Genomic DNA, 18,835 nt, shown 5'->3' with positions numbered 1-18,835 from the left:
CCTTCAATTCTGTTGTTGGCTAGTCAATCACCATCCTCTGTAGATCTCTGGAGATCTTCTTTGATCTCTGCCCCTTCCCTCCATAACATGGCCTGCAACTGTGCATATCTGTACCCATCATCTTGTCTGGGCACGGCGGCACATCACGCAAACCCTACAAATCACACTGCTGCGATCCGGCTCTTTGGTGGTGCAAAACTCTCTGTACCTGTCATAGAATTTTCATTCAGACCAAATAGTCTACGTCAGCAGGAGAGGAAACTTCTGTTCATAACTAGAAAGCATCTTGAGGCCAATTGGAGAGAGCTGAGCGCAACAGCCTTTGGTGAGTGCCTGATGAATTCAACAGAGGAGCCGAGATCTTTGGCATTGGGAAGATGAGTGGCAGGTGGATACCAAATGGACCAAGAGGGCAGCAGGGCCTCGCTTGGGGCAGACAGCATGCCGCTTCTTCCTCGTCCTCTACCTCCGGCAGCCAGGGGGCGCCCCTCCGCAGGTACGCGGCTCTGGGGAGAGGCGGCGGGGAGTGGGGACCGGTGGAGGATAGGGGTGGTTCATGGCTCAGTCCCTCAGAGGAGAGCTCTGCACATCTCTGCTGTCCATAAGACCCTCGGCTAAGGATGCACAGACGCCAAGGTTGTATGACCGCTTGTGGAACTGTTCCTGCACAGCTTCGCAACCGAGCATCCAGCCAGTCCGCTCCACCCAGGGGCCAAGCATCGTGGCCACCCCTGTGCCCACTGCTCTGGCCCTGCAACCTGGGCCTGCGGGCCAGCAGCCGGCACTACGACTTGGTGCAGAGGAGCCTCATACTTTTCTTGGTCGGGATCTTCCTAGCCCTGGTGCTCAAACTGCTACAGATCCAGAGGAATGTCATGCTGGCCGAGGTGATGGTCACCATCCTCTCTGTGGCCTGGTGAGTGTCGCTGTGCTGCGGGACAGCTGGTGTTGTCACCATACTATACCCCTATATGGACAGTCACAGTTCACGAGGGAGTGGTCCAACATGTGCTGTAGAGCAGTTTTTGTTGCCATTAAAGCACACCAGTGCTAAACTGGATTTTGCTAATAATGTTCAGCTGTCCGTGATCTTTATGGACATTTGATCAATTCAGAAGAGCCCTTGGGCTTGCCATCACCATAGCCTTCCTGGCAACATATCACCCAGTTCCTCGTATATAATGGTGTCTATCAATACACATCCTTGGATTTTCTCTATATTTGTTCATGGCTGACATGTGTATTTTCTTCAGGAGGTATCACAGAAATACAGGATGACAGTCAGTCGTGGGTGTTCCTATAAAGCCTCATAAACAAATGAGCTTTCAAACCCACTGATTCTGAAGAATAAGAAACAAGATTTGGGAAGAAATTCCGGGGCAGTGGATTTTGATGAAGATGATTTTTAGACTATTTGGGAGACTCAGGAAGAAATGTCTCAGTCACACATGACTCAGTAAGAAATGGACACCTAGAAGTCTAGAATAGCAAAGTAGAGACAGTGTTTACCTTGAATCTTACTGTGTCTGAGCATGCTATGCCAGCCTGTGCCCCAGAGCGCCCTGTCCCCGGCTGTGTGGGGGCACCTGGTGGAGACAGTCTCCCAAGTATTATGCCACATTCCTGTTATTAAAAACAAGTTGCCATATTTTAAATCCTTCAACTAAAATGTAATTACCAGCTCTCAGTTTTGTATCAGTGCCCAAGGAAATAGGTTGATAGTATGTTAAGTTAAAGAAATGAAGTATAGTGTAACAGGAATATTTATCCAAAAGATTTTAAAAATAGAGTTGTGTAGAAAAAGAAGGAAAAAGTGAGAGCAACAGTGCAGGTGGCTCTTCAAGGGGGTTGGTCACACTGTGGCAACTCATGGTCATGCTGTGGTGGCAGAGTGCCAGCCACTCAGTCACAGACAAGTGCATGTCACCAGGGAGCAGGCCACACTTCGCATTCTTCCCCATGGGACTTTGTGTAGCCAATCTTATGAGAACAAAAGACAATGAGAAGTCATAAGACTACACTGTGATGATCATGGAACCTTAACCTCAGCTTGTGACATTTTATCCGAAATCTCCAATCAGTGGATAACTGTCTGCCATGCATTTTGGTCTCAGTGAGCCAAAGTTTTTTCTCTGTTTCTAGAGTAGAGAGGACTATTTTTTCCACAGCACATTGGAACTTGCAATCTGTGATTGCTGTATAAAAAGAAAAGTGTGTATGTCATTTTTCCTTTTTACTGAGTTTATTGGTACATTCTAGGTAGACAGTACAGTTACATTCATTACTGGGATCTCGTACCTTTACATGACAGGTCTTGGTTCTCATTTTTTCCCTTGTCCCTGCCCTTCCTTCACCCACAGGTATTCAATCTTAAACTTCAAGTGCAATGTGGACAAAAGCCAGTATAAGCCTTGTATTCTCTAAATATGTTTTTAATGTCTGAGATGCTCCAGAGAAGAGTTCATCATTCAAGTGTCACAGAGAGGCGGAGTTCAATAATATTTCTTGAAGTTCCTCCACTGTCAGACCCTCCACTGAGCCCAAGTCCTTTGACATACTGCAGTTTTGCGCATTTAGTAATATTCACTTACAAATTTACCTTTTTTTCTTTTGGAATTTAAATGTTTCTGGTTCACTTTATTATTATTATTATTATTAATTGTTATTATTATTAATTTTTTGTACTGGGTATTGAACTTAGGTCCTTGTGCTTGCAAGGCAGGCCACGGAACCATCTGGTTCATTTTAAATGGATGCAAAGACTCCTTTGAAACAGAAGTCAGGGGTCAGCAGGGCAGAAATGAGAACTGCCTGACTGCCAGCACTGAGATCTGTGTGGTTTCATTTATGTGAGGGTGGCTTTGTTTATTTCATTTTGAGGAAAATGTCTTAGAGTAAATTGTAGGTTTCTGAAGCTAATTTGTTTAGAAAATTTTGTTTAAAAGCAAATGGATTGTCCTGAACTTTGGGATGATCCCTTACACGTTTTCTGAAAACGAAAACAGATGGTCAGTTATGTGAAAACATTTTTCAGTGAACATGTCATTCTATTGTGAAAACTAGAGATTGTTGAAAGCAGTATGTGAACCTTTCAAATAAATTTGATCATGGACAAACAATATGTGTTTTTTTCTCTTATTCTGGAAGTAAATCTATATCTATTAGAAAAATGTAGCTAAAAATGTGAATCTGAAGAAAATTTTTTGCTAATAGTTTATAGTAGATATATTGAGCCAAAGTGATTTGAGTTTGTAAAAATGTAAAATAGTATGTGAAAAATTTGCACAATACCAGATTTGAACATCTAGTGAGATTAATATTCATAATGTTTTCAACATTATATTACATTATTTTACTTTTATTAAAAGTTCAAAACTGTCATAGTTTGTTTAGGTGTCTCCAAAAAGCCTTATGAAGTCATAGATAGGGCTTTTTCAGAGGTGGCTGGATCTACAGTGTGTGACAGTAGAATTGATTTATGGCACAATGCTAGGCTCAGGGGCACTAGGATTAAGGGTGTGAGTGCTGTCCACCCTATGTAGTCTGGATGAAAGAGGCAGAAATATCCCTTTAAGACCCCCTGTTGCTTTGCTCTCTTCTGTGTGCAATGGACTATTTCTTCTCTATGACATCACTCTCCCATGTGCCACCCTGCCCTGGAGCCAGCCAACTATGGACTAAAACCTCTATAAACTTTTGGGGGTCAGGTATTTGGTCTCAGCAATAAGACAAAAGTAACTAAGACAAACAAACAAACAAATGAAAAACACAGCATAGCAGCATTTGAGACTGTTGTGTGATGTGCCCACTCAGGCACTGCTCCATTGACCCCTCTCCACCTCCCCATCATACTAGCCCCAAAAGCTACGCACCTCTCTGGTTCTGGGTCCCTATTCAGAGCCATGGCTATACTAATTTTTGTCCCAAGAGATGTCTGGTCCTAATTCAATCCCCACCTTTGGGTCAATTTTCTACTTGCACTATTCTTAGTGCCCCAGTTTAGTGGGACCATCACCTATGAATATATCACTAACTGAGTTTATTTCAGAATGGGAAGAGAGGTAGACCAGGTGGGCACAAGTCACCAATGGCTCAAATGAGTGCCGAATACAGCAGCAAAAGTACTATTCTTGTACTCAGTTTGCTCCCTCTAGGAGTTAGATGGCTTCCCAAGATGATGTAGTCATGGGACATAAATGGTAAGCCTTGCTAGGCTTGAGAGATAACCCTGAATTTTTCTCTAAACAGAGCTGATATTGTATATCATCTTGTAGGCTTCTGCTTTGAGTTGCCTTGCTGTGTTTAGGTTTTTCCAATTTCCCTATTTGTGAGTTGTTGAGGATCCTAGCAAACAATGTCTGAGCCACTTGTTAATGCTAGTAGCTCTAATCAGCCATGATGGGATTAAGCATTTTCTCTTTATTGTTAATGTTCAATAATCTTTTCTCTATGATGAAAGTTAATATAGCATTCTTAATTTCATTTTCACATTCTTACATTCTATATTTTGAATCAATTATCATGAAAGATTCAGAAAGCATTGGCTTTGTCTTATGTACGCTATAAACTAGGAAAAGTCTTTTAGTGGAAAGTTATAATAGAAACATTATAAACTTTGCATTTAAGCAGGCCACCATTATATTAGGAAGACAAACTTCTTGAAAAAATACATTAGAGCATTTTATAACAAATTCTTTTAAAACCATGCATACATACTGAAACAAAACATAGAAGTAGGCACTCACCACTCCTACTTAAAAGCAGTAAGAAGCCCAAATGTTTAGAGCAAAATATGACAGAAGCAAGCTTAAAAATTGGGATACGTGTATGCCTAAATGGCTTCCAGGAATCTGTGCTTTAGCTCTGTATAATGAGTGACATCTTTTGTCTATACTTTCTGTGGTTGGTAGGGAGCATGTCAGTGTGACTGTCTTTGAGATGAGACCAGGGTATTGGAAGACAGTACTTTTGCGAGTGGTTTGGCAAGTCAGGGAAGTGTGGCTGGAAGGTCTGTGACTGGTCTTTGGTCCTTCCTGCCTGACACTGTCTCCCTGCCCTGCTTCTTCACCATCTTGAACTAAGCAGGTTTGGTCCACTACATCCTTCCCCCATGATGCTCTGTTGTGGAGCCAGATAACTCTTTAAAACTTGAGAAAGGGCCAGGCATTTAGCTCAGTGGTTCCTCTGCCTACTTCTCAAGCTCAAAGACCCGATTTCGATCACTGGTACAAAAAAAAAAAAAAAAAAAAAAAAAAAAAATAAAACTAGAGGAGAACTAAATCTCTCCTCTTTTAAGTTGGGGTTGTCGGATATTTTTTCAAGCACTGGGAATGATCACTAATAAACTGTTCAAAATGACCCCATGATGTACAACATTGCTTGAGCAATGAGTTGTATTCAAAACACTATTTGAATGGTTCCAATTATAAAAGTGAAATTGGACTCTAAAAATTAAAAAAAATAAAATCTAGTTTATTCATCCAGAATAGGGATGAAATAAATTTTCAAAACTCAGTAAATATCACAATATAAATATTAAACTTTTATGTACTGTGCAATCATTTGCCTAATCTGATTCTCTTATATTTCTCCAGAAATGCATCATGTATATAACTTCCAATTTAATATACTCCACTGCATTTTAAATTTCAATCCTCATACATTGCTCCTCATTGATTTAGAATACACCCTGCATTGTAATTATGAATATATTTCTAAATCACCATTCTTTCATTAATTCCATAAAAATCCCTTTCTCTGGATTGATTTTATTCACATTTTAAAGTAACCATAAAAATCTTTTGCTAGTATTTTCACTGTGGCTATTAAAAATGAACAGTACAATGCACACTATCACTCCCACTATAATTCTGAGAAAGCCATGTTTCTCTAAGAGTCATGTCCTAGAGAAAGAATTTTTGGAAACAGAATAGATTCAATATTTGCTGTAATAAAATTTTCCACATAATTTCTTCTGTTCCCTATTACTAGACTAAAGATGGACAAAGGGCAGTGTCACAAATATTGGATTAATAATGGAACATCTTCAGTGTGGCAGAGTGGAGAAGATTTCTCTATCAATATAGTTTCCTATAATCTGTACATCATCAAAAGTTTCCAAAATCACCAGATTTGTTCCTGACTTTAGATGCTTAAGATACTTTGATGTCATTTTGTTTTACACACTGCATAATACAAATAAGAGGTCTTTCAAACTTACTTACTGCAAAGATGAAGGTAACAGACAATGTCTCCATGTCTTTTCACCTTGTTGAGCTTGCCAACTTTCAGCCCTTTGTCCATCTCTCTGTCTCAGCAAAAATGGCCTGAGAATTGCAAAAATTCTCAAATATTGATGTCATGTAATTATTGCTAAGATAGGAACTTGCACATAGAGAAGAGGCATCATCTGTCCAAGAAAAGAAAGCTTCAGATGGAGAACTCTTTTAGAATTTTAATTAGAGTGGGAGTTTGGTAGAACAACTTGAATCTCTGCAGGAAGAAAACATGTCGGTGGTATTCCCAGAGAAGGAAACTGTGGAGACACTGGCTCCACTCATGACACCCTGAAACACTGCATCACATAGTGCTATGAAAGGGAGAGAAATCCACCTTATTATTCAACTTTCTAGTAGAAAATAGTGATATCTATCACGAACAACATTTGTGATGTGTTCATGATTCTAGTTATGGAATGGAGTAAATATGTCCCTGAAAAGGAACTGAAAATGGAAAGAAAGAAGAGCAAGAGAAGGATTGCCTTACAGCTGTTGGCTTGAATGTCCCCATGAAGAGTGTCTGTGACTGATGGTGATGGCCTGGATTAGCATGAGGAGCCTGTTACTGAAGACGGAGAGAGCCCACATCACCCTCTCCAGGTAAACAACTTTATAGAAACCAAAAACTGTCATCTTCTCTAGGATTCTTTTTTTGTCAAGAAGCATTTGTAGGAAAATGGATGCACAAGGGAGATGTAATGTTGAGAGAGATAACCAGACACAAAAGCTTAAATACCATATTGTATCTCTCATTTGAGTGAGGTGAGGCACAAACAAAGAGCATAATAAATGGTGGATAGAAAGGGACAAGCGGATGGGTCTGTTGCAATAGGGAAGTGGACCAAGGGATCAAATGTGAAGGCTGATGAGGAGGGGAAGAGGAAATAAGTAGAATAAAGATGTGCCATGAACAGGAGCTGAGTAACTCAGTGAAAGGAAACATTCTATGCCACAATATGAACTAAGATTAACGTCAACAAGAAGGAAAAATGGGATAGAAAACTTGGAGGAAGGAGGGAGAAGGAGGGAAGGAGAAGGGAATTAAAAAGGGAAGCAAACTGTAATATGTACCTGTAATCACTCCTCAAGATAAACTGCACTTACTGGAAACATGTACTCCTAAAGTTAAAAAAAATTTGAAAAAAGAAGCAAGATGATATTAGTAAACATCAAACAGAATCAGAAATAGGTGCAGAAGTTTCCTTTTAGTGTCTCCAAAAATACCTATATAACTCACAAAACAAAGGTCTTTCCCAGAAGGCCAAATCTGATTAGAATGAGGAAGACTGTACTCTTGACAAAATTCAAATCCTTTCCTTACTTCATAGGCAGGAACACATGTATTCAGCCAACACAGTGAAGTTTCTGTTTTCTTATATCTTTCTAGATATTCACATTTTTCTCATCCTCTACCTTTCCAAAGTTCCAAAACTCTGAGTGAAATTTGCGATTTTTATTTGAAATACTGAAGCAGTCACCCTTGTTATGGAATGAAATGAGGACTGTCAGAAGACTGGCCGGAGTGAACAATGTGCTGTAAGATTGTCTTTTTTTTTTTCGTTTTTGAGACAGGGTCTCACTATGTAGTTGAGACTGACCTGGAACTCACTATGTAGCCCAGGCTGGCCTCGAACTCACAGTGATTCTCCTGCCTCAGCCTCCCGAGTGTTGGGATTACAGGCGTGCGCCACCACGCCCTGCCTGCCAGATTGTCTTGGCAATAGATACTGGATGCCACTATGAACTATTATAGAAGGTAGACTTTGGATACAGGTTGATGTGACTCCAACTGGATCTAACAAGAAAAGCTCATGCAGGGAAATGCAACTTTATCAGACTCAGTTTTTAAACTCAAGCAAGGAAACTATTGTTTCATGCAGCACAATATGAGGACAAAATTAAAATGAGTTACTGCCCTGTGTGCAAACTCACACTCTGGCAATTTCATACCAGGAATTCTAAAAGAATTGCAATTGTGACCATGATTGTTAACAGTGTCCTCATGAAACAGATATATATTTTATGTGCTGTAATAGGGAAATGGTAAGGATATATGCACAAAGAAAACACATGTTTGTAGGCAGTTAGACAGGATGACAAGGAAAAGTTGTCCCATACTGCAAATATAGAAATTCCTACAAAATAAAGTGAACAATTTTGTGAAAGCTACTAATGCTGATAGAGGTATGGTGCAGTTAAAATTGAAGGCTGAAGAAACAGAGATTTTCTGGGTAACCACAAAAGTCCTTCATTTTTTTTCTAAATTTTGAAGAACACAGATAAGAAACTTATACCCAAACCTACCTCAGATCCTCCGACAACTGACTCTGAAAAAGGGGACAAAGATGTTGAAGTATTTCTGGAGTTACATCTAGTGTAAAAGTTCTCTTTAGGCCTCAGGCAGTTGCTTTTTATTTTGAAAGACTAGAAAGAGTGAAGGTCCTAAAGCTCATCACATCCTTGGCTTAATCAGAGAAATTGATACTTGAGCTTCGAGTATATTTTCATGTTTCATGAGAGTAGACAAAAGACATCTCAGGTCTACTCACCCAGGCAGCTGTGGTGCACACAAGCTGTCTCTTTGTCCTTCTGGTAAGGTAAGGATTCCCAAGTTTTATTTGTGCCTTTCAAATTTGTAGATCTCTTGTGTAACATAATTTATAAGCAAGATTTTGATCTTTAACAGTTGTCACCCTGTCATGGAGGTATAAAACCTCTGTGAATCTCTGTCCCTCATGTACAGTGTTTTGACTCCCTCCACAATTACTGTGTCTGGCTCGAAAGTTATCTCAGGCTCCATTAGGGTTTAATTAATTTAATAGGAAAGATGGCAGTGAGAAAGTGATCAACTAGCCATGTGTCTGTATCTAGTGTTCCCCAGTTCTCTGGTACTTTCTTCACCTTCCCAGAATTTCACAACTGTGAATCACAATGGGGTCCAATTTGTGTGACAGAGAATGATTCACTTCCTTTCCTTCTTTTATTTGTTTTTCTGGTACCAGAATTCAAACTCAGATCCTTGGGCTTGGGAGGTAGGCAGGGGAACCACTGAGCTAAGTCCCCAGCCCAAGGCCTTTTTTTAATTAATTAATTTATTAGTATATTTGAAGTATACAATATAATGACATTCACCATTGGAAATATGCACCTTTACATAATCCAGCTTGGATTCCCCTGCCCTCCCTTGAACCCCTCCACCCCTCCCTAACCACAAAGACTTTGTTTCCATTTTTTCTTCTTCTCATATTGATTTCATTTCCCTCTTTATTTTCCCCTACCCTCCCACTTACCCGTGACTTTTGCACCTTTTCTTCCTATTTCACATTATCTGTTATACCTTTTAGTCCTTATTTACACTTTCAGTTTCTCACACTAGAGAAACTATTTGGTATTTACACATATATATATCCTATTTATTTCACTTAGGAGCATCTCCTCAATGTGCATCCATTTATCTATAAATGTCTCTAGTTTTTCTTTATGGCTGAGTAGTGGTACTACATTTTATCAAAAACAAACAAACAAACAAACAAACCCACATTTTCTTTACCCACTTTCCTGTTGGTGGGCAGTTGGGCTGCTTCCGAGTTTTAGCTATAAGGAATTGTGCTGCTGTGAACATGGCTGCACATATATCACTGTGGTATGATTCTTTTAATTTGTTTTTTTCAGCTTTAATTGAGTTTATTGGTACATTTTAGGTATACAGTACAGTTGCATTAATTGTTGGGATCTTGTACCTCCACATGACAAGTCTTGGTTCTCATTTTCCCCTTGTCCCTGCCCTCCCTTCATCCCCTCCTCCGTTCCCCATCTACAAACACTTTATTTCCATCTTTTCATTATCTCACATTTTTTTCCCTTATTACCCTTCCCCTACCCATCACACCTTCCCTACACGTTTAGCCCCTTTCTTCCCATTTCACAATGTCAGGAATCTTATTTGGATCTTATGTACTATTACAGTTTATTCACACTGAAGAAACTACTCAGTATTTATACGTGTGACTTATTTATTTCACTTAGGAGTATAACCTCAATATGTATCCATTTTCCTATGAATGACACTAACTTCTCATTCTTTAAGGCTGAGTAGTATTCCATTTTAAAGAAAAACCACATCTTTATCCAGTTTCCAACAGATGGGCAGATGGGCTGCTTCCAATTTTAGCTATTACAAACTGTGCTGCTATAAACATTGGTACACATATATAACTGTGGTATGATTCTTTTAAATCTTTTGGAAAGATACCCAGCAGAGGGATGGCTGGGTCAAATGGAATCTCTAGACTTAGCTTTTTGAGATATCTCCATATTGATTTCCCTAGTGGTTGCACCACTCTGCACTCCCACCAACAATGGAGAAGGGTTCTTTTCTCCCCACAACCCCACCAACATTAGTTATTGTGTGATTTGTTGATAGCAGATATTGTTTGAGGGGTGAGGTGGAATCTCAGTGTTGTTTTCATCTGCATCTCTCGAATGACCAGTGATGTGCACCATTTTTTCATATATTTGCTTGCTGCTTTTACTTCTTTGTCTGAGAAATGAAATGTCTGTTCATTTCAGATGCCCATTTGTGAATTGGGTTGTTATATTTGGGGGGACTGATTGTTTTGAGTTCTTTATATATTCCAGATAATAGTCCTTTGTGTGAGGAGCAGCTGGTAAAAATTTTTCCCACTTTGTAGGTTGTCTCTTAGTTCTGTTGACGGTTTCTTTTGCAGTGCAGAAGCTTTTTAATAAGATGAGATATGAGTTGTTGGTTCTTGGTGCTAGTTCCCGTGCTACTGAGGACTTGCTCATAAAGTCTTTTCCTATGCCAATGTCTTCCAGAATTCTGCCTAACTTATCTTTCAGCATGTTCAGTGTTTCTGTTTTAATATTTAGATCTTTCATCCACTTGGATTTTAATTTGGTGCATGGTGAGAGATAAGGGTCTAGTTTTAATCTGTGGCAGATTGAGATCCAGTTTTTCCAACACCATTTCTTAAAGAGGCTATCATTCCTCCACTGGGGATTGTCAGCTCCTTTGTCAAAGATGAGGCAGCTGAGTACTTCTGGAGTTGTTTTTGTGTCTTCCAGCCTGTTCCACTGATCCACAGGTCTGTTTCTTTGCCAGTACCATGGTGTTTTTATCACAGTGGCTTTGTAGTATAGTTTCAAATTGGGAATTGTTATACCCGCTGCCATGTGTCTGCTGCTTAGGATGGCTTTTGCTATTCTAGATCTCCTCTGGTTCCAAGTGAATCTTTGGATTCTTCTTTCTAGGTCTGTGAAGTATAGTGTTGGAATTTCAATTGGTTTTGCATTGAATCTGTATAGCAGTTTTGGTAGTATGGCCATTTTCACTATGTTGATTCTTCCTACCCAGGAGCACGGGATATCTTTCCATTTTCTTATATCCTCTTCAACTTCTTTTTTCAGGGTGCTATAGTTTTCAGTGTAGAGGTCTTTTGCTTCTTTTGTTAGATTGATTCCCAGATACTTCAATTTTTGGGTGTTATTGTGAAAGGAATTGTTTGCACAATTTCTCTCTCAGTGAGTCTGTTATTTGTGTACAAGAAGGCTATTGATTTTTGGGTGATGACCTTGTATCCAGATACTCTGCTGAAAGCGTCTATTAAGTCAAGAAGTCTTTTGGTGGAGTTTTTTGGGTCTTCAATGTAGAGTATCATATCATCAGCAAATAATGACAGTTTAACTTCTTCCTTTCCTATCTTTATTGCTTTAATTTCTTTCTGTTGTCCAGTTGCTTTTTCTAATGTTTCCAGAACTATATTGAAGAGGAGTGGTGATAGTGGGCACCCTTGTCTTGTTCCTGATTTTAACGTGAAGGTTTTCAGTTTTTGGCCATTTAATATGATGTTGGCTGTTGGTTTTTCACAGACAGCCTTTATTAAATTGAGGTATAGACCATCTATTCCAATTTTTTGCAGGGTTTTTATCATGAATGGGTGTTCAATTTTGTCAAATGCTTTTTCTGAATCTATTGGGAGAATCATATTATTTTTTTCCTTGACTCTGTTAATATAGTGTATTACATTTATTGACTTATGTATGTTGAACCATCCTTGCATCCCTGAAATAAATCCAACTTGGTCAGGATGTATGATCTTGTTGATGATTCTCTGTATTCTGTTTGCTAGTATCTTATTAAGGATTTTTGCATCTATATTCATTAAGGAGATTGGCCTGTAGTTCTCTTTTTTAGTTGTGTCTTTCCCTGGTTTGGGAATCAAAGTGATTCTTGCTTCCAGGAATGAATTTGGAAGTATTGCTTCCCTTTCAATTTCATTGAAAAGTGTGAAGAGTAATGACAGTAGTTCTTCTCTAAATGTCTTGTAAAATTCAGCAGTGAATCCTTCAGGACATGTGCTTTTCTTTGTTGGTAAGTTTTTAATTACATTTTCAATTTCACTGATTGTAATTGGGGTGTTTAAAATGTTTTTATCTTTGTTGAACTTTCATAATTCATATGTATCTAGAAATCTGTCCATTTCATCCGTGTTTTCCATTTTATTGGAGTAAAGGTTCTCAGTGTAGGTATTGATGAGCCTGTGGATTTCTGTTGGGTCTGTTGCGACTTTGCCTTTTTCTTTCCTGATTGCATGGATCTGAGCCTTTACTTTCCATTTTTTGATAAGGTTTTCTAAGGGTTTATTGATTTTATTTATTCTTTAAAAAAACCAACTCCTTGTTTCATTTATTTTTTGTATCATTTTCTTAGTTTCCATTGGATTGATTTCTGCTGTAACCTTTATAATTTCCTCTCTTGTTCGAGCTTTGGGTTTTTCTTGCTCTTGTTTTTCTACAAGTCTAAGATTCATCCTTAGGTTGTTTATTTGAGCTCACTCTGTTTTCCTAGTGTGGGCATTCAGTGCTATGAATTTTCCATGTAGAACTGCTTTCATTCTGTCTCATAGATTCCTGTATGTTGTATTGGCATTTTTGTTTATTTGTAAAAACTGTCTGATTTCTTCTTTAATTTCCTCTGTGATCCATTGACTGCTCAGGAGGGTGTTGTGCAATTTCCACGTGTTTGTGAAGTTCCTGCGGTTTCCTATGTTATTGATCTCCAGCTTTATTGCACTGTGATCTGATAATATACAGAGAATAACTTCGATTCTTTTGCATTTATTCAAACCTGTTTTGTGAGTTAGTATGTGATCTATCTTGGAGAATGACCCATGTGCAGCTGAAAAGAATGTATATTCTGATTTCATGGGGTGGAACACTCTATAGACATCTAATAAGTCTATGCATTCAAAAGCTTGGTTCAATTCTCATATTTCACTATTGATTTTTTGCCTAGATGATCTGTCTCTTTGTGATAGGGGAGTATTTAGATCCCCCACTACAATTGTATTATTGCCTATGTGGTTTTTCATGTTACTTAATGTTTGTTTTATATAGTTGGGGGACATTTATATTTGGTGCATATTTGTTTATGATTGTCATTTCTTCCTCTTGGATTGTTCCCTTTACAAGGATGTAGTGGCCTTCTTCATTTCTTCATCAGTTTTGGTTTGAAATTTGCTTTGTCTGGGAATAAGATTGCTACCCCTGCTTTTTTTTTGGGTTCCTGTCATGTGGAGAATTGTTTTCCATCCTTTCACTTTCAGTCTATGAGTTTCTTTTTACACTGGGTGTGTTTTTTGTATACAACCTATTGTTGGATTTTGCTTCTAAATCCAATCTGCCAGTCTATTTCTCTTGATTGGTGAATTGAGACCATTGACATTGATAGTTATAACTGATATGTACTGACTTATTATTGTCATATGATTGTCCTTTTGTTGACTCTTTTTAATTTTTTGTCCTCTTCTTTTAGTTTCTTGCCTTGGCTATTTGATTTGCTCTGTTGTGCCCCATGGTGTTGTGATCTTCATTGTCTTTTTCTAGGATATTGTTTAAAATTCCTTGTAGTGCTGGTTTAGTATTTATGAAGTTTCTCAAGTGCTCTTTGTCATGGAAGTATCTTATTTCTCCATCCATTTTGAAAGGGAGTTTTGCAGGATACATCAGTCTTGGTTATAGGTTGTTTTCTTTTAGGACTTGAAATACCTCATCCCAAGCTCTCCTTGACCTGAGGGTTTGTGTTGAAAAGTCGGCTGTGATTCTGATGGGCTTTCCTTTGCATGTGATTTGTTTTTTTTCTCTTACTGCTTGTAGTATTTTGTTCTTCTATTGGATTTCTGGGATCTTGATTAGTGTATGTCTAGGTGTAGATTTTCTTTGATCATGGCTAGTTGGAATCCTATATGCCTCACTTATCTGAATGTAATTCTTCCCCTCTGTTTGGGAAGTTTTCTGTCATTAATTCTGTGAACAGCTTTTTTAAGTCATTTACATTTTCTCCTGCTACTTCATGGATTCCTATCAGTCTTATGTTATTCTTCTTTGCATCATCTAGGAGGCATTGGACTGATTTCTCAGGCTCCCTTACTGTTTTAAAGAGACCTCCCTTTTCATGGTCACTGCCTGCTATCCTATCTTCAATATCTGAGATTCTATCTTCCCAGTCTTTTAGTCTGTTACATACGCTTTCAGTAGAGTTTTTAATCTTCTGGATATCTGTTTGAATCTGTTTAATGGATTCCATTTCTTTTTTATGTTGGGTGTTTATTGTTTCCATTTCTTTTTTATTCTGGGCCTTTATGGTTTCTATTATGTTCCTAGGCTTATCTATTTTTTTTGTCAGTTTCTGTTCTGGAGTCTCGAATCATGTCTTTCATTTTGCTCACCACCTCTATGGTTATCTGGGAAATAATTTCTCTTTTGAATTTTTCTAGAGATTGATTGATCAGTTTTTTTACTTCCTGTGCTGTGAGTTCTGAGTGTAGTGGAGGTTCACTATCAGATTTTTCATCCTCCTTTGCCCTACTCTTTGCCATTGGTAAACTGGAAGTCTGTCTTTGTGGCTTACTTAAGTTTTTTCTCATCTTTACTTTTGCTGTTGGGTTGCCCTTGATTCAATCTCTGGGTCATTAAATATTCCTGATATCATTGTGTCCTAGCCTTTGATTCTCTAATGACTTATAGACTCATTTTCATAATTGAGAAAACAACTCATCAAATCAATCCCTATCCTTTATCCCAATCTATACAATCAGGAACACAATAAGATAAATCACCACCCTTTATAGCCAGCCATGCCTCTGCAGAGTTCATTCAAGGGCTGGCACAATCTGAGAGCCCCGGGGGGGGGTGCTCAGTGGTGCCCACGCAGCTACCCTCCTGGCGCTGGTCGGGGCAATCAGTGGTGCCTGCAGGGAAAAGTGGGGCTATGGAGGGGGCCCCTATATCAGGCTGGGCTGCATAGCAGAGCGGAATCTGAAGTCCAAGCCAGGGCCACTGTGGCAAAACTCACCCTCCTGGAGCTGGGTCCAGGCAATCAGACTGATTCTTTTAATTTGTTTAGGAAGATACCCAGCAGGGGAATAGCTGGATAAAATAGGACCTCCAATCCTAGTTCTTGAGGTATCTCCATGCTTATTTCTCAGTGGTTTTACCACTCTACACTCCCACCAGCAGTGGAGCAATGTTCCTCTTTCCTCACAGCCCTTCCACCTTTTGTTATTGGTTGATTTCATGAGAATAGCCATTCTTTTAGGGGTGAGGAGGAATCTCAGTGTTGTTTTCATTTGCATCTCTTGAATGACCAGTGATGTTGAACATTTTTTTCATATGTTTATTTGTTGCTTTTACTTTTTTGTTTGAGAAATTTCTGTTCATTTCAGATGTCCATGTTTGGATTGTGTCTTTAAATTTGGGAGGTATGTTTTTTAAGATCTTTATATATTCTAGATAGTAGAGCTTTTTCTGAGAAAGAGCTGGTGAAAAGTTTTCCCCACATTGTGGTTTGTCTCTTCACACTATTGGTAGTTTCTCTTGCTGTGCAGAAGCTTTTTAATAAGAAGACATTTCACTTGTTGATTGATTGTGATAGTTCATGGGCAACTGAGGTTTTGTGCATAAATTCTTTTCCTACACCAATATCTTTAAGAGTTCTACCTACCCTCTCTTCCAGCCAATTTAGTATTTTTGTTTTAATATTTAGATCTTTAATCCATTTTGATTTTAGTTTAGTGCATGGTGAGAGATATAGGTGTAGCTTTAATATTCGGCAAGTTGAAAACCAGTTTTTCTAGCACCATTTATTAAAAAGGCTATCTTTCTTCCAGTGAGAGTGTTTGGCTCCTTTGTCAAAGATGAGGTGGCTGAGTGTGTCTGGACCTGTTTCTTCATCTTGAGGACTTCTTTAAACACAGGAATATAAGTGATGATCCTCACTGGGAATTCTGCATTTTGGGCACATGCACCTAGGCAGAAAATTCACCTTGTTGTACCAGTGCACATTGGCAGCTCAGGGTTCTGCCACAATTCCTCTTTTTATGCTTCATCCATTTACCAACCAATATGCAAACTCAGAAGGATACACACACCCCCTTTAAAGGCCAGTCTTGCCTGCAAAAGTTCAATGATGCTTCCATGATTAATCTCCAACCAACAATTATCTCAGTGTCACTCATTTTACTGCCAAAAATGATATTTCTTCTCTCTGGTGCATAGACTTGAAGTTAGAGTTAAGAATAGTATTAGTTTTGCATTATTTTTCAGAAATGAGTGCAGTTCTGGTTTGGTCTGAGACACAGGTCCTTTTCACTGGTTATCCCTTCATTTCCTGTATGATTGTGTCATCACTACCTACAGGTACACTTATCTAAAAATACTGTGCCATTAAAAAACAAGAATAGCACCATGAGATAAGTATATATGTAATTCATTTAGCTGAGGACTTGTGTGTGCTGTTAGATCAGAAAAATAATATTGCTTACTCAAAACTCACTTTGTGTTCAGATTTTAGTTCTAATTGCATTCTTGGGTTTTAACAAGAGGCTCATTACAGTACAGCATTATGCAATGGCAAATTAATGGAAATTCCATTATGGGAATATATCATCTTATCAGTATAAGGAAGTGCTCAAAATTGTGCAAATCAATCAAATAAAAAAGAATCTTGAAGGGACCTTTCTTGCCAAATTTGAGAAAATCTGAGACTCAAACTGAAAATGACTTTATAGATTACTTTTTGAATAAATTAAGAATCCATTTGACCTTTGTTGAAAGAATGAGAGAGAAGGAAAAGATCTAACTTACACTGAAAGTTCAACTAACAAGTGCACAACGTATAACGAAATTATGACATCAGTCTAACAACTACTGCATTAAAGCCATCATGAGTGCTAAGACTGCTGGCTGGAGCAGCAACATACCAGTGTTATCTCAACACAACTTACTGAAATATTTACTAGCATCAAAGACTGAAATAATATTGTGGTGTTGAACCCACAATGGATGCAGAGGACACCAAATGATGGCAGCTGACCTGAAGCGCTGCTGGGTTGTGCCTGGAGCTCAGTGTCTGTCCCTGTGCTCTCACCAAGGCCTCTACCTCCACTAAGCACGCAGGAACATCAGAAAATCTCAAATTAGAAGGACAGGATGAATTGTCCCATGCTTTCAATCTATCACTGCAGTGAAATACAAAAAAAGACTCAGAAACTTTTAGCGGTTAAAGTTCCCATAGAGCCCAGACATTGGAAAGTGTCGGTGTATATCATGGTTTATATCCCTTGGCCTAAAGGATATTACTGGTACAGTTGTTGATATCAGAATATATTCTAAATGGTAAGAGTATTGCATGAGGATTAAGCTTTGCTTTTATTTACTGAGTTTGATTAAATATAACATTTTGTTTTTATGAACTAAATGTTGAAGAATTCAGGATTAAAAAAGAAATAGTCATGATATATTAATTATTTAATAAAAACATTTTTGGACAAAAGAATAAATTACTAGCAAGACACTATATACACAGTGTTTGAAATAATGTAAAACTATACTGCATTATTTCTGCATTTATGGTCATAAATGTCCATTTTATAAAAATTCCCTTAGAAGGAAAAAGTACCATATTCAGGCAGGGAATGGGACAGAGACAGAAATTCAGGCAGGGAATTGTGGGGTACTACCCAGAGAATGCTCATCCTTAAAAGTTATTTTAAATTTTGTAAATAAGATCCTGGCAAGTGCCAGGTCCTGAGTTTGATCCCTGGTACAAAACAACAACAACAACAAAAACCAAAAAACAAAGAAACAACAAACAAAAAATGGAATAAAGTGAGGCAAACTGTAGAGATTTGTTTGGAAGGGATACCAAAAGTGCACCAGTTTCCAACAGCACTTTACGTTTATTTTACATGATTTACATGCTCCATTGTTTAAAAAAATATTGCCTTTAAGGAAAGATTGATTAAAGTTCCATGGTTGAATCTCAGTGATGTTTTCATCTGCATCTCTCGAATGACCAGTGATGTGGAACATTTTTTCATATATTTTCTTGCTGCTTTTACTTCTTTGTATGAGAAATGTCTGTTCATTTCGGATGCCCATTTTTGGATCGGGTCTTTATATTTGGGGGGACTGATTGTTTTGAGTTCTTTATATATCCTTGATAATAGTCCTTTGTCTGAGGTACAGCTGGTAAAAAT

General features: G+C 38.3%; 1 protein-coding gene across 1 annotated transcript in view; it reads left to right on the top strand.

The window, feature by feature from the left end:
• The first annotated feature begins 620 nt into the window (after nucleotides 1-620).
• Nucleotides 621-18,835, top strand: part of LOC104856718 (vomeronasal type-1 receptor 46-like) — a 23,763-nt gene continuing 5,548 nt past the window's right edge. The window contains exon 1 of the mRNA XM_010616220.2: nucleotides 621-916. Within this exon, the coding sequence (XP_010614522.2) occupies nucleotides 621-916 (296 nt within the window). The remainder of the gene's footprint in view (nucleotides 917-18,835) is intronic.

Source organism: Fukomys damarensis, unplaced genomic scaffold (genome assembly GCF_012274545.1).
Source record: "Fukomys damarensis isolate Sample0158 unplaced genomic scaffold, DMR_v1.0_HiC HiC_scaffold_16, whole genome shotgun sequence".
Classification (NCBI taxonomy): Eukaryota; Metazoa; Chordata; class Mammalia; order Rodentia; family Bathyergidae; genus Fukomys; species Fukomys damarensis.
The sequence above is the reverse complement of the archived record's forward strand: the minus strand, read 5'-3'. Positions and strand labels throughout refer to the sequence as shown.